This window comes from Capricornis sumatraensis, chromosome 5 (assembly GCF_032405125.1).
Source record: "Capricornis sumatraensis isolate serow.1 chromosome 5, serow.2, whole genome shotgun sequence".
NCBI classification, from domain to species: domain Eukaryota; kingdom Metazoa; phylum Chordata; class Mammalia; order Artiodactyla; family Bovidae; genus Capricornis; species Capricornis sumatraensis.
In genome coordinates, this window is record NC_091073.1 from 101,827,510 (window position 1) to 101,840,595 (window position 13,086).

Below are 13,086 nucleotides of genomic sequence, written 5' to 3' on the forward strand. Positions count from 1 at the left end.
TGTTTGTTTTTTTTTTTTTCAGCTTTTATAATTATTATCAGTATGAGGGGTAATCCATTGAAAGCCACTTTGCTGTTCTTAGAACAGAAACTCCTGGGCATCTGTATTTTAAAAGAGCAAATTATTAAAAACTGCAGTATTTATTATAGGCATATAAAAGGTACCACATAAGGAAGTTGAGCCTTAGTTCATAGTGGGAGCTCAAGGTGATTTTTTTTTTTTTTCACCTTAGTACTGCTACCGCCATGTAGTAATCTAATTCTCAGATTCATGGTGGGGAGGGGGCTGGTAGAGGGACACAAATACAGTATGGCTTTGATATAAATCATTGAACATTTGAAGGTTGTAGCTCGGAGAATCGCTCTCCTAGTTGCAAAGGTTGAAATCTGTGCAAACCACTACTCCTGTTTAGATGCATATTAGTATATTATTAGTATATATTTATTTATACATAGAATATATACACAGAATATATTCTGTATACATAGGGTATATACATAGATGCATATTAGTATATATTCATTTATCCAGAGATAGCTTAGTGAAGAAACAAAGACTCATTCAGATTATCATAAGGAAAAAATAAGGAAAACATACTGAAGACTGTAAGGATATATTGCGGGACCCAAGGGTAGAAAGTCTAAGACCTTATCAGATCAGTTTGAGACCTTTGCACTGTGGAAAACTTAGTTTGCAAACTGTGAATCTCTCTCCTGTGAGTCTTCTCATTTCTCTCTGGTCCTCTGGTTCATTCTTTATTCTCTCTGTGCAAATTGGCTTTCTGTGATTTTTCATCATGGTAAAAGATGATTGCCCCAGGGTATTTACATCTCCTCACTTACATTCAGCAGCACAGACTGTATCCCACTAACACATTCCTAGGAGAGAGAAATCTGACTAGCTGATTGAGGGTTGGCTGTTTCCTTGGCAAAGTAGGCTCTGACCTAGAGAGATCCCAGGGTACAGTCCTGGCTCCTCCCAAATCCATTAATGGTTGGGAAACAGTCTTTATGTGAGGCAAGCATTTTGTAAGCTGAAAGACACTAAAAGGATCTACCCTACTAAGTATCTAGAAGGATCTCGATGTTTCAGAAAGTAGCTAGTTGGATAAATGGAGAAGCTGATAATAGGAGATGTGTTAATTCTAAGTCTGTAAATCTCTCATTTATTTAAAAACAAAATTCTTCATGGATAACCACAAGCAGCCATAGTTAATATGTTGAATAAAGAGGACTATATGGTAAATGAAGGATTCATTCAGAATGATGTTATCAATGTTAGAGCATGTTATAAATCTCAACATCTTGGCCTTGCTTTATATATCATGGAATTTCTGACTAGCATCTTACCAACTGCTAATCAGTATTCTAGCAGAAGAGATGCCTGACCATCCCAGTTAGTGTGCTCTGCTAAAGCATTATATTTCTTTGCTTCTACCACAGAACCATCTAACATACCAGATACTCAGTAAATACATTTGAATCATTATATCACTGGTATATATAGATTTTTCAGGTACTTTTCAATTATACTTTCATATTTCTTCTCCTCAATTTTATTAAGTTAAACAGAAAGGCGAGGTTTTTCCGTAATACCATATAGGAAAACCCCAAACAAACATTTTGGCCAACCCAATACAAATGAACACCTTTTCAGTTAAACTTAAAGCACAGATATTAACTATGCCTTTTAATTTTTTGAACTCTTGATCAACAAGAAATAGTACTTCCTGGTACTTACAAAGAGAAAAGAGATGCATGTCTGAGATAAGAAGGAATGTAAAACCAAGAAGAATTATCTTCTGCAGATTTTCTGTGGGCAGAATGTATCTGATACTATATGAATGCCCTTTGACCCTGGAATTCCAATCTTGGGTGATTTTCCCCAGGCAAAAGACAAGCTGTATAGCTTATTTCTTTTCATAAAAATGGAAATTTGAACTCATCCGTGAGTGCTTAGGAAATTTATGTACAATTTCGAAGATGCAGTATGTTATCCACAATGATGTAAAATCACCAAAAAATGATATGGTTATATGTTAATACCAAGCATCTGGTGTTTGTGTCAAGACTCTGTAGTAGAAGATTTAACCTAATTCAGACACATTTCAGGCATCTTAGAGTAGGGGCTATTTGTTCTTTGAGATATTAGAAAAAATTACACCTTTGCCAATTTGAGTGTCAACATAAAACTTTTACCTGTTTTAAAGCAGTATTTTTCAGCTGGTGGTGAATGTTATTAGGAAAAAGAAGGAAACACAACGAAGGAAGCAGACATCACAAAGCCTGTGGTTAAAATTACACCTCTCGCTTTGTCACTTTATTCACAGTGTAGGTTTTTGTACTCTGGAGTCATTCATAGGGCTCTTTCTGCTTTGGAGACTATCGCTAATTTGCATCTAACAACATATATACATCAAGGCTTCTCATCACTTGCTTTTTAAAAAATTCATTGGTTCCCTATATTTTCTGATTGACTGGTATGTTGAATGGCTCTGTGATGGAAGTAAAGAAATACAATGCTTTAAGGAACATAAAGTTCCTCCTGTTTATTAATGGTGAGGCATCTTTTCCTTAGATAATAGCTAATAGTATCGAGCAGTTTTGGATGAATACTTATTTACTGATATGTAAAGTGGGTACTTGAGGAGCTCAGAAAAGGAAACAGCTCATTTCCAATGGCCTGGGAAAGGAGTTGTTGAAGTGAAAATATTGAAACTGTTTTTTGGAAGGGTCTGTTAGGAGAGAGGGTAGTCTAGGATAGACATTCCAGAAATGAGAGGGCCTAGGTGTATACAGGGGAAAGTTAAGTCTGTGATCTTGATTGGAGTGCTGGCTTCATCTTAAGGAGAATAAGATATGATTGGAATATTGAGGTCAGATTGTTGTAAATGATGAGATGGGGAGCCTTGTGATGGTAGCAGCAACTGTGTTTGTTTTTTATTTTTTTTTCTTTATAATTTTTATTGGAGTTGAGTTGATACTGTGTAAGTTTCACATATACAGCAAAGTGAATCAGTTGTACATACATACATCAACTCTCTTTTAGATTCTTTTCCCAGGTAGGCCATTACAGAGCCCTGAGCCGAGTTCCTGTGCTATACGGTGGGCTCTTCTCAGTTACCTGTTTTACGTGGGCTCCTCTGATGTCTCAGATGGTAAAAGAATCCGCCTGCAATGCAGGAGACCTGGGTTTGATCCCTGGGTCAGGACCATCCCCCGGAAAAAGGAATGGCAGCCCACTCCAATATTCTTGCCTGGCGAATCCCATGGACAGAAGAGCCTGGTGGGGTGCAGTCCCAGGGTCGCAGAGAGTCAGACGCCACTGAGCGACTCACACTTTCACTTTTTTCTCTCTTTCAGTGTGTATATGTCAATCCTAATTGCCCTTTGCCCCCCTGGTAACTGTGCATGATTGTTTTCCACATCTGTAACTCTATTTCTGTTTTGTAGATAATGTCACTTTTACACTTTTTTGGAGCAACATCTTTTTAAGGAAGATCACTATATTGAGGGTGTAGGAGGATTGGAAGAATAAGATGGGAGACAGAAAACTCAATGAGGAAAACTCATTGGTGGTGACTGTCAGAATGGACCAGAAGGGCAAACTCATAGAGCTGAGGAAGAGAGATGAATGAATTTGGGCAGACTCCTTTGTGGATACAAAGGATAAGGGAATGTATTAAAGATTGTTCTGAAGTTTTAAACCTGGAGATCAGTGACAGTAAGAAAATACTAAACAGAAAGTTGAAAGAAGGAATTACTACTTTTTATGGGAAGATGATTTAGGTTTCAGAATTTAGGATTGATTTTATGTGAAATAAATGAATAGGTCAGGCATGAAGTCACAGATGTAGGATTGAAGCTTGGGAGAGAAATGAGGATAAAGACCACATTAGGGTAGGGGACGTAATATATGTGGAGACTGCTTTTTAAAGTTTAGAACCAAAAGACAGAAAGGAAAAAATGTAATAGATTGTGAGAACCAAAGCAAGATATTTGTCAACAGAAAAATGTATTAGAAATAGTACATTTGTATAGACAGAAAGGGAGAAGTTGATGAATAGAAAGACTAAGAATCCTGAGCTCTAATAATTAAGGGGATGTGGAGAAAAAGAACAATGATCATAAAATACCTGGATTTTAAGGATGCTGCTTAGTTATGTCCTGGTCAGTCAATATTTTATTATAAAAGGACAGCCATTGATTTCTAGGACAATAATTACTTCAGAAGAATTACTTTGGTGTAGTGTGGCTTTAGTAGAAACATAATTCTGTCATACTGGTGTAATAACCAACATTTAAGTGAAACCAGGGTATTTGTAGACATCATTCTGTGTTAAAATGTGAAAGATGTCAACAAGTTGAAATTCCTTTCTGATTTACTGAACTTCTTTTGATCACAGATTCCTGCAGACTTTATTAACATCAGCGCTAAATCTGCAAAATAATTGAGTCCCTCACTGGAATTGTTACTAGAGACCCAATTCAATTCTCTCTCTGACTGTTGTGCAATTTGGGTGATATATTAACAGAGATAGTACTTGTCATTATATTACTTCCTCAGCATACTGAGTAATACTCCAGGGACCTCATAAAGAAAACAAACAAAACATTGACCAATCTCTTAACATGTTTTCTTCTTTCCCAGTGAACTCTTTATTGTACAGAAAATCAAATGAAGTACTTTAATTGTGTGGAGGATGAAATAAAAGAAGCCCACAGGGGCTTCCCTGACAGCTTCAACGGTAAAGAATCTGCCTGCCAGTGCAGGAGATGCAGGTTTGATCCTTGTGTTGGGAAGATCCCCTGGAGAAGGAAATGGCAACCCACTTCAGTATTCTTGCTGGGAGATCCCATGAGCCTGGTGGGCTACGGTCCATGGGGGTCTCAAAAATGTCAGACACAACTTAGTGACTAAACAGCAACAACAAAAATCCATTCACTGGCAGCTGCAATCGGTCTCATTGATAGTTTTTATGCAGTTAGAGTGGACTGTCATGGGGGAAGATAATAGACTGGTGGGAACTAAACCTGAGTTGAAATCCTGACCTGTTACACTGTAAATATAAGACCTTAGCCTAGTTCTACTTCCCTCCTTTCTTCCCTCTCTTTTTCTTTTGAGTTTTTTAAAAAGCATTTTAAAGCTCATAGTAAATTGATGGGAAACGTACAGAAAGTGAAAGAGAAAGTCGCTCAATCATGTCCGACTCTTTGCAACCTCATGGGCAATACAGTCCATGGAATTCTCCAGGCCAGAATACTGGAGAGGGTAGCCTTTCCCTTCTGCAGGGGATCTTCCCAACCCAGGGATCAAACCCAGGTCTCCTGCATTGTGGGCGGATTCTTTACCTGCTGAGCCACAAGGGAAGCCCAAGAATACTGGAATGCGTAGCCTATCCCTTCTTCAGGAATCTTCCCAACCCAGGAATCGAACTGGGGTCTCCTGCATTGCAGGCGGATTCTTTACCAACTGAGCTATCGGAAGCCGGAGTGTACAGAAATTTCTTGTTAACTCCTGTTCCCCCACACCCATATGGGCTAGTTTTTTTTTTAACACCACTAATTCTCAGTTTAATCATCTCTAAATTACAATTAGTAACACGTTATAGATTTGAGGATTGAGTAAGATCATGTTTTTAAAATGCCTGATATGTGATAAGTACTCAGTAATCATAATAGAGACATAATCGGCTTTAAAACTTACTTGGAGCAATATAGTCACAGGTGCTTCATAAATGTTTTCTGATGATAGTGCTTAATATGGTTCTCACACTTTGATTGAATGAATACACACACACACACATCCCTATGTGCAGGGATACTAGTGATATGGGACCCTGAGTCTGAAAAGTTTTCACTTCTGTCATGGATAGAATTGTTTGCCTACATGTGGTTATCGCGACATTGTAAATGTGGCGAGTTATTATACAAGTGAGTTGATAGACTTTAGTCGCAGGTTAGGAACTGGGACTATTCTTAGGAACCGTGGTGATTTCTATTCCAGATCTGCTGTTTTCTTTACGAATAGTGGGGATTTTTTACTATACTTGTCTTAGAGATGGTACAACTGATTCTAGCTCAGGCCCCTGAACCCTTGAGGCTCTGAAGTGGATTGATTTTTGCAAGCAGGACCTGCTGGCAGTAGTGATTTAAAAACAACAACAAACCTGTTGCTTTGACCCTCTTAGATGAGTATTGGCCTCAGAGTTATTTGCAGGTCAAGACCACCTAGTCCGCTGTGGCCTGCGCTGGCCTGGTTGGCAGGTGTTTTAGATTGCTGGTCCATTTCCTTGTCTGTGTTCTGAGAACTGACCTCCCTGATAAGATTTTGTTCTTTAAATGAAGTAACACATCTAAGTGGATTAGCCCCTCGCCTGCAACGTAGTAAGCCCTTAGTAAACATTATGGCATTACTGCTGATGCTGCTATAATTTGGAATAATGAGGATTAAATTATGACTGCAGGAGTATATTGCTTGACTCACCCAACTTCATGCCTGACACATAGTAGACCCTCAATAAAAACTTCCATTTACCCCCATGTGCAAATGCCCACTATACCCTGTTCTCAGTTTTAGGCATGGGTAGCAAATCGGTGGGGACTTCCTTGGTGGCTCAGATGGTAAAGTGTCTGTCTACATTGCGGGAGACCTGGGTTCAATCCCTGGTTTCAGAAGATCCCCTGGAGAAGGAAATGGCAGTCCACTCTAGTACTATTGCCTGGAAAATCCCATGGACAGAGGAGCCTGGTAGACTACAGTCCATGGGGTCGCAAAGAGTTGGACACAACTGAGCGATTTCACTTTAACTTTAACTCACTTTAGCAAATTGATGACTTTCTGGCCATAATGAATCTTTCCTTAGGTCTACTACTAGAAATAATGAATAGCTAGGTTAATATCCTTCTTAGTCAAGGTGGTTTTAGAATGAGGTCTTCATGGTTTTAAAATTGCATATCGTAAAGGTGCATGCTAATTTTAAGCTGTTTATCTGCTTGTACAGATGCTGTTGACTGAGTACTTGGATATGAAAAATACACGTACAGCCTCTGAACCATCAGCTCAGCTCAGTTATGCCAGCAGTGGACGCGACTGTGCAGCGTTTTTTGCCAAGAAGAAACCTCAAAGGCCAAAAAATTCTCTTTTCAAGTAAGTATCTCACTGCTGGTAAGATAGATGTTGAGATGTGTTAGATCCAAGTTTAATGGTTTTCTACTTTATTAACAGTCATTATTTCACCCAGTTAAAGTTTATTTGAGAGAATTATGGTAGCAATATATAGTCCTCTCATATACTAAATATATATATTCAATTTTGTGTACTTTCGTCTTCTGTAAGAGAAGTGGCTATTTTGGACTATGGTTGCTGGACTATCTAAAACTTTTAATAAAAATTTCTGGAATTCATTTCTGGGTATTTTTATATAAAATGAAGAGAAATTCCCCTCTTGTTTCTGGGGAATTTTATATGGAATGAAAGGAAATGAAATATTTCAGCTTTTGCAAAGGCCCCAAGTGCCAAGAAACAACCGTTGTTAATAAAAGTCATAAAGCTAGCTAAGTAGTATTGGGTTTTATTTGAATTAATAAGAGAATAATGTGGACATTCTTTTTTCCTTATTATGACCAACTACTCTCCTCAGCTGCTCATAAGTTAGTGCCACTTGGTAACAGCTTACAGTTAATATTATTATTAACATTAATAGTAATAACAGTAACAGCTACCATTGCTCAAGTGCTTACTATGTACCAGGCACTGTGATAAATGGGTTTCTCAGGAGAGTCTCAATTAGTCATAATTCAGATTATATCAAATTTGGGCATCAAGAGTAGTGGTTAATGCTTCTGAGTCCGTACTAAGTGCTAGCCAAGGCATAAAGCCATTTTCTTGGATTATCTCATTTACTCATTCATTATAAAAATCTTATGGGTGTGGGTACTATTTTTCATCCTCTTTTACACATGAAAAAAAATTGAGGCACTGACTCCTTCAGTTTAGTTCAGTCGCTCAGTTGTGTCCGACTCTTTGCGACCTCATGAATTGCAGCACGCCAGGCCTCCCTGTCCATCACCAACTCCCGGAGTCCACCCAAACTCATGTCCATCAAGTCGGTGATGCCATCCAGCCATCTCATCCTCTGTCATCCCCTTCTCCTCCTGCCCCCAATTCCACCCAGCATCAGGGTCTTTTCCAATGAGTCAACTGTTCACATGAGTGGCCAAAGTATTGGAGTTTCAGCTTCAGCATCAGTCCTTCCAATGAACACCCAGGACTGATCTCCTTTAGAATGGACTGGTGGGATCTCCTTGCAGTCCAAGGGACTCTCAAGAGTCTTCTCCAACACCACAGTTCAAAAGCATCAATTCTTCAGTGCTCAGCTTTCTCTGTTGTCCAACTCTCACATCTGTACATGACCACTGGGAAAACCATAGCCCTGACTAGAGGGACCTTTGTTGGCAAAGTAATGTCCCTGCTTTTGAATATGCTGTCTAGGTTGGTCATAACTTTCCTTCCAGGGAGTAAGCGTCTTTTAATTTCATGGCTTAGACACATACAATTTAGTAGAGAAGACAGACAAGTGAATACTTGGTGATTTACCATGAGTGCATGGTATTGGTGGAGGCCATGAAGGGACTCCCAATCAAAATCAGCTCTTAAGCGTCTCAGGAGACTACTAACACCTTCCTGGGAGTAAAGCCAGTCCTTCCCCTGAATTAACAGAGCTTTGGGAAACAAAGCCTACCAGGCACTACTGGCATGGTGTGGTTCATTCTCAGGGTCAATGACTTTCTCTGCTCAGCCCTAGTCAGAGGGGATTACTGAACAGCATACATGGTAAAGAAAAGCCCATTGGAAACCAAAGTCTATTTATCAAAATTACACGTGATCTAAATGCAGTGTGGTATCCTGGAACAGGAAAAGATTATTAGTGGAAAATTTTTGTGAGAGTCAAATGAAGTCTGTAGTTCAATATCATACCCATGTTAATTTACTAGATGCAACAAAATGTACTGCAATTATGTAAGACATTAACATTAGGGAGGGCTTGGGGTGAAAGGTATACAGAAACTCTTTGTACTGTTTTGTATGTTTTCTATAAACTTGATTCCAAAATTCAGTTTTTTTAAAAAAAATCTAAAACTTGACACACAAGAGGTTAAGGAACTTACATAAGTTAACATAACTAGCAAGTGGTAGAAGCAGGATTTAAATCTTGGCTAGTCTATGTTCTTGGGAGGATTAATAGATATTTAAAAAATCATATCTGAGCATGTAAAGTGCATACAGAAATACATCCCAGCGTTGTGGATTCCTTCTTTTTAAATATTTGGAAGTCCAGTATCCTCTGTTGATTCACTTTTGAGATTTGTTTTCTATCAGGTATTCATAGAGTTCTTAATCATTAAGGAAGTTGTCAGCAGTTCATTTATCTTGCAGTCTTGAGGAGAGGAGATTTCCTGTGCCCACACTGTAGTAAAATCCATTCTGTTTATTGAATTTGTTCTTTAAAAAACAACAACAAAAGAAAGTTTTATTCACAGGTTATTTGTAGTATGAGTTAAAATGCTTTAGACTGCAAGTAACATAGGACCCCAAGTGAATAGGTTAACTTGTAAGAAGGTTATCACCTCACACGTAGGAGTGACTCTAGAGGATTCCTCAATTCACCAAGACACTATCAACAAGGACTTGGTCCTTTCCTTTTCTCTTCGCATTCAGTCCCACTCCAGTAAAAATGGTGGTGTCAAGGAACGTGTGTGACTCGCCCCACAATCTTTTTCTTTTTAAATTAATATGCTTAATTTTTATAGCCATTTTTAATTACAGAAAAATTGATTTCCTTTATGTACAGAGATTTCCCTTATGTTCCTTTGCTCCATAGTTTCTCCTCTGATTAACATCTTGCTTAGGTGTGGCGTGTTAGTTACAGTTGAGGAACCAACATTGATACATCATTATTAAAGTCCTTTGTTTATATTAGCATTCACTCTCTGTGTTATATAGTTCCACTGGTTTGGAGAAATACATGATGTCATGTGTCTACCATTATAGTATCTAACAGAGTAATTTCACTGCCCTAAATATCCTGTTTTTCACTTACTCATTCCTCCTTTTTTTCCTTACTCCTGAACCCCTAGAAATGACCGATCTTTTTTTGTTTTTAAACTATCTCTGTAGTTTGCTCTTTCTAGAATGCCTTAAAGACAATACCCAGTCTTTTCAGAGTGGCTTCTTTCACATTTAACGTTCATCCATGTCTTTTTGTGGCAACTTCTGTGTTGCTAAATAATACTGGTTTTGTGACTGTACCACAGTTTTCCCTTTCAGTTATAGAGAGACATCTTGGTTGCTTCCAGCTTCTGGCAGTTACGGATAAAGTGGTGATAAGCATTCCTGTGCAGGCTTTAGTGTCGGTGTCAGTATTTGACTCATCTGGGTAAATGCCCCGGAGTGTGATTGCTGGATCACATGGTACGACTATGTTTTTTTTTTTTTTTTTTTTAATTTATTTTTTTTTATTTTACTTAAAATTTTTTTTTTTTAATTTTAAAATCTTTAATTCTTACATGTGTTCCCAAACATGAACCCCCCTCCCACCTCCCTCCCCATAACATCTCTGTGGGTCATCCCCATGCACCAGCCCCAAGCATGCTGTATCCTGCATCAGACATAGACTGGCGATTCAATTCTTACATGATAGTGTACATGATAGAATGCCATTCTCCCAAATCATCCCACCCTCTCCCTCTCCCTCTGAGTCCAAAAGTCCGTTATACACCACTGTGTCTTTTTTCCTGTCTTGCATACAGGGTCGTCATTGCTATCTTTCTAAATTCCATATATATGTGTTAGTATACTGTATTGGTGTTTTTCTTTCTGGCTTACTTCATTCTGTATAATCGGCTCCAGTTTCATCCATCTCATCAGAACTGATTCAAATGAATTCTTTTTAACGGCTGAGTAATACTCCATTGTGTACATGTACCACAGCTTTCTTATCCATTCATCTGCTGATGGACATCTAGGTTGTTTCCATGTCCTGGCTATTATAAACAGTGCTGCGATGAACATTGGGGTACACGACTATGTTTTAACTTCGTAAGATGCAACTGCCTTCCAAAATGACTTTAACATTTCAAATCCCTTTTAATTCATGAGTAGTGGTTAGTCATCCATTGGTCATCTTTTCTGCCAGTGGAAAAGCCCCTCTGCAAGCCCGTTCCTGAACCATTCACTGGCAAGGGGAAAGGAGACCATGGTGACTGTCTTTAAACCAGTCAGAGTTCATCTTTGGTAATAGGTCTCTAGCTAGACAGGGGCCCCCTTCCCCTGAGCTTCCTGCTGAGTGAAGAGGGATGGAGGACACAGATGCCCAGATAGACTCGAGGCTGTGCCAGCAAGCAAGGTACAGTGGGAGAAAGGTGGTTGATGGAGGCAGCTAAGACTGCCTCAGGTACTGCCTAAGGCCTACTGTTAGGCCTTTTCTTTCCTCCCTCCCCTGCCTTCCTTCCTCCACCCCTGCTCATCCTCCTCTTCCCTCCTCAAGGTCAACTGACCATTTTCACTCTACGCATATTGCCAGAAGCAAGTTTCAGGGTGTTTAGATTTGATGCTGTCACCCTTCACCCCTGACTGTGAAGGTCAGACCACATAAGCATTTTTAGATACTTAACCAATCTTGAAATTGTGGTTTTTGAAAACATAAGTTATTGAAAGTGAGTAAGTAAACTTAAGAAATCATTACTGCAGCAATGAAATTAAAAGACGCTTACTTCTTGGAAGGAAAGTTATGACCAACCTAGATAGCATATTCAAAAGCAGAGACATGACTTTGCCAACAAAGGTCCATCTAGTCAAGGCTATGGTTTTTCCAGTGGTCATGTATGGATGTGAGAGTTGGATTGTGAGGAAAGCTGATCACCGAAGAATTGATGCTTTTGAACTCTGGTATTGGAGAAGACTCTTGAGAGTCCCTTGGACTGCAAGGAGATCCAACCAGTCCATTCTAAAGGAGATCAGCCCTGGGTGTTCTTTGGAAGGACTGATGCTAAAGCTGAAACTCCAATACTCTGGCCACCTCATGTGAAGAGTTGACTCATTGGAAAAGACTCTGATGCTGAGAGGGTTTAGGGGCAGGAGGAGAAGGGGACAACAGACGATGAGATGGCCGGATGGCATCACCGACTCGATGGACGTGAGTTTGAGTGAACTCCGGGAGTTGGTGATTGACAGGGAGGCCTGGCATGCTGCGATTCATGGGGTTGCAAAGAGCTGGACATGGCTGAGCAACTGAACTGAACTGAACTGAACACATTTATTATTATTGCATAGTAATAGAATGAAGGAATGGAGCCAAAGCAAAAACAATACCCAGTTGTAGATGTGACTGGTGATAGAAGCAAGGTCCGGTGCTGTAAAGAGCAATATTGCATAGGAACCTGGAATGTTAGGTCCCTGAATCAAGGCAAATTGGAAGTGGTCAAACAGGAGATGGAAAGAGTGAATGTCGACATTCTAGGAATCAGTGAACTAAAATGGACTGGAATGGGTGAATTTAACTCAGATGACGATGATATCTACCACTGTGGGCAGGAATCCCTTAGAAAAATGGAGTACCCATCATGGTCAACAAAAGAGTCTGAAATGCAGTACTTGGGGGCAATCTCAAAAATGACAGAAAGATCTCTGTTCGTTTCCAAGGCAAACCATTCAGTATCACAGTAATCCAAATCTGTGCCCCAACCAGTAACGCTGAAGAAGCTAAAGTTGAACCATTCTATGAATACCTAAAAAATCTTTTAGAACTAACACCCAAAATAGATGTCCTTTTCATTATAGGGGACTGGAATGCAAAAGTAGGAAGTCAAGAAACACCTGGGGTAACAGGCAAATTTGGCCTTGGAATACGGAATGAAGCAGGGCAAAGGCTAATAGAGTTTTGCCAACAGAACACTCTGGTCATAGCAAACACCCTCTTCCAACAACACAAGAGAAGACTCTACACATGGACAACACCTGATGGGCAACTCTGAAATAAGATTGATTATATTTTTTGCAGCCGAAGATGGAGGAGATCTATACAGT

The 13,086-nt window shown here is 39.3% G+C and overlaps 1 protein-coding gene across 1 annotated transcript in view; it reads left to right on the plus strand.

The window, feature by feature from the left end:
* EXOC4 (exocyst complex component 4) overlaps window positions 1-13,086 on the plus strand; it is an 816,431-nt gene that overhangs the window by 207,078 nt on the left and 596,267 nt on the right. The window contains exon 8 of the mRNA XM_068972655.1: window positions 7,004-7,149. Within this exon, the coding sequence (XP_068828756.1) occupies window positions 7,004-7,149 (146 nt within the window). The remainder of the gene's footprint in view (window positions 1-7,003; window positions 7,150-13,086) is intronic.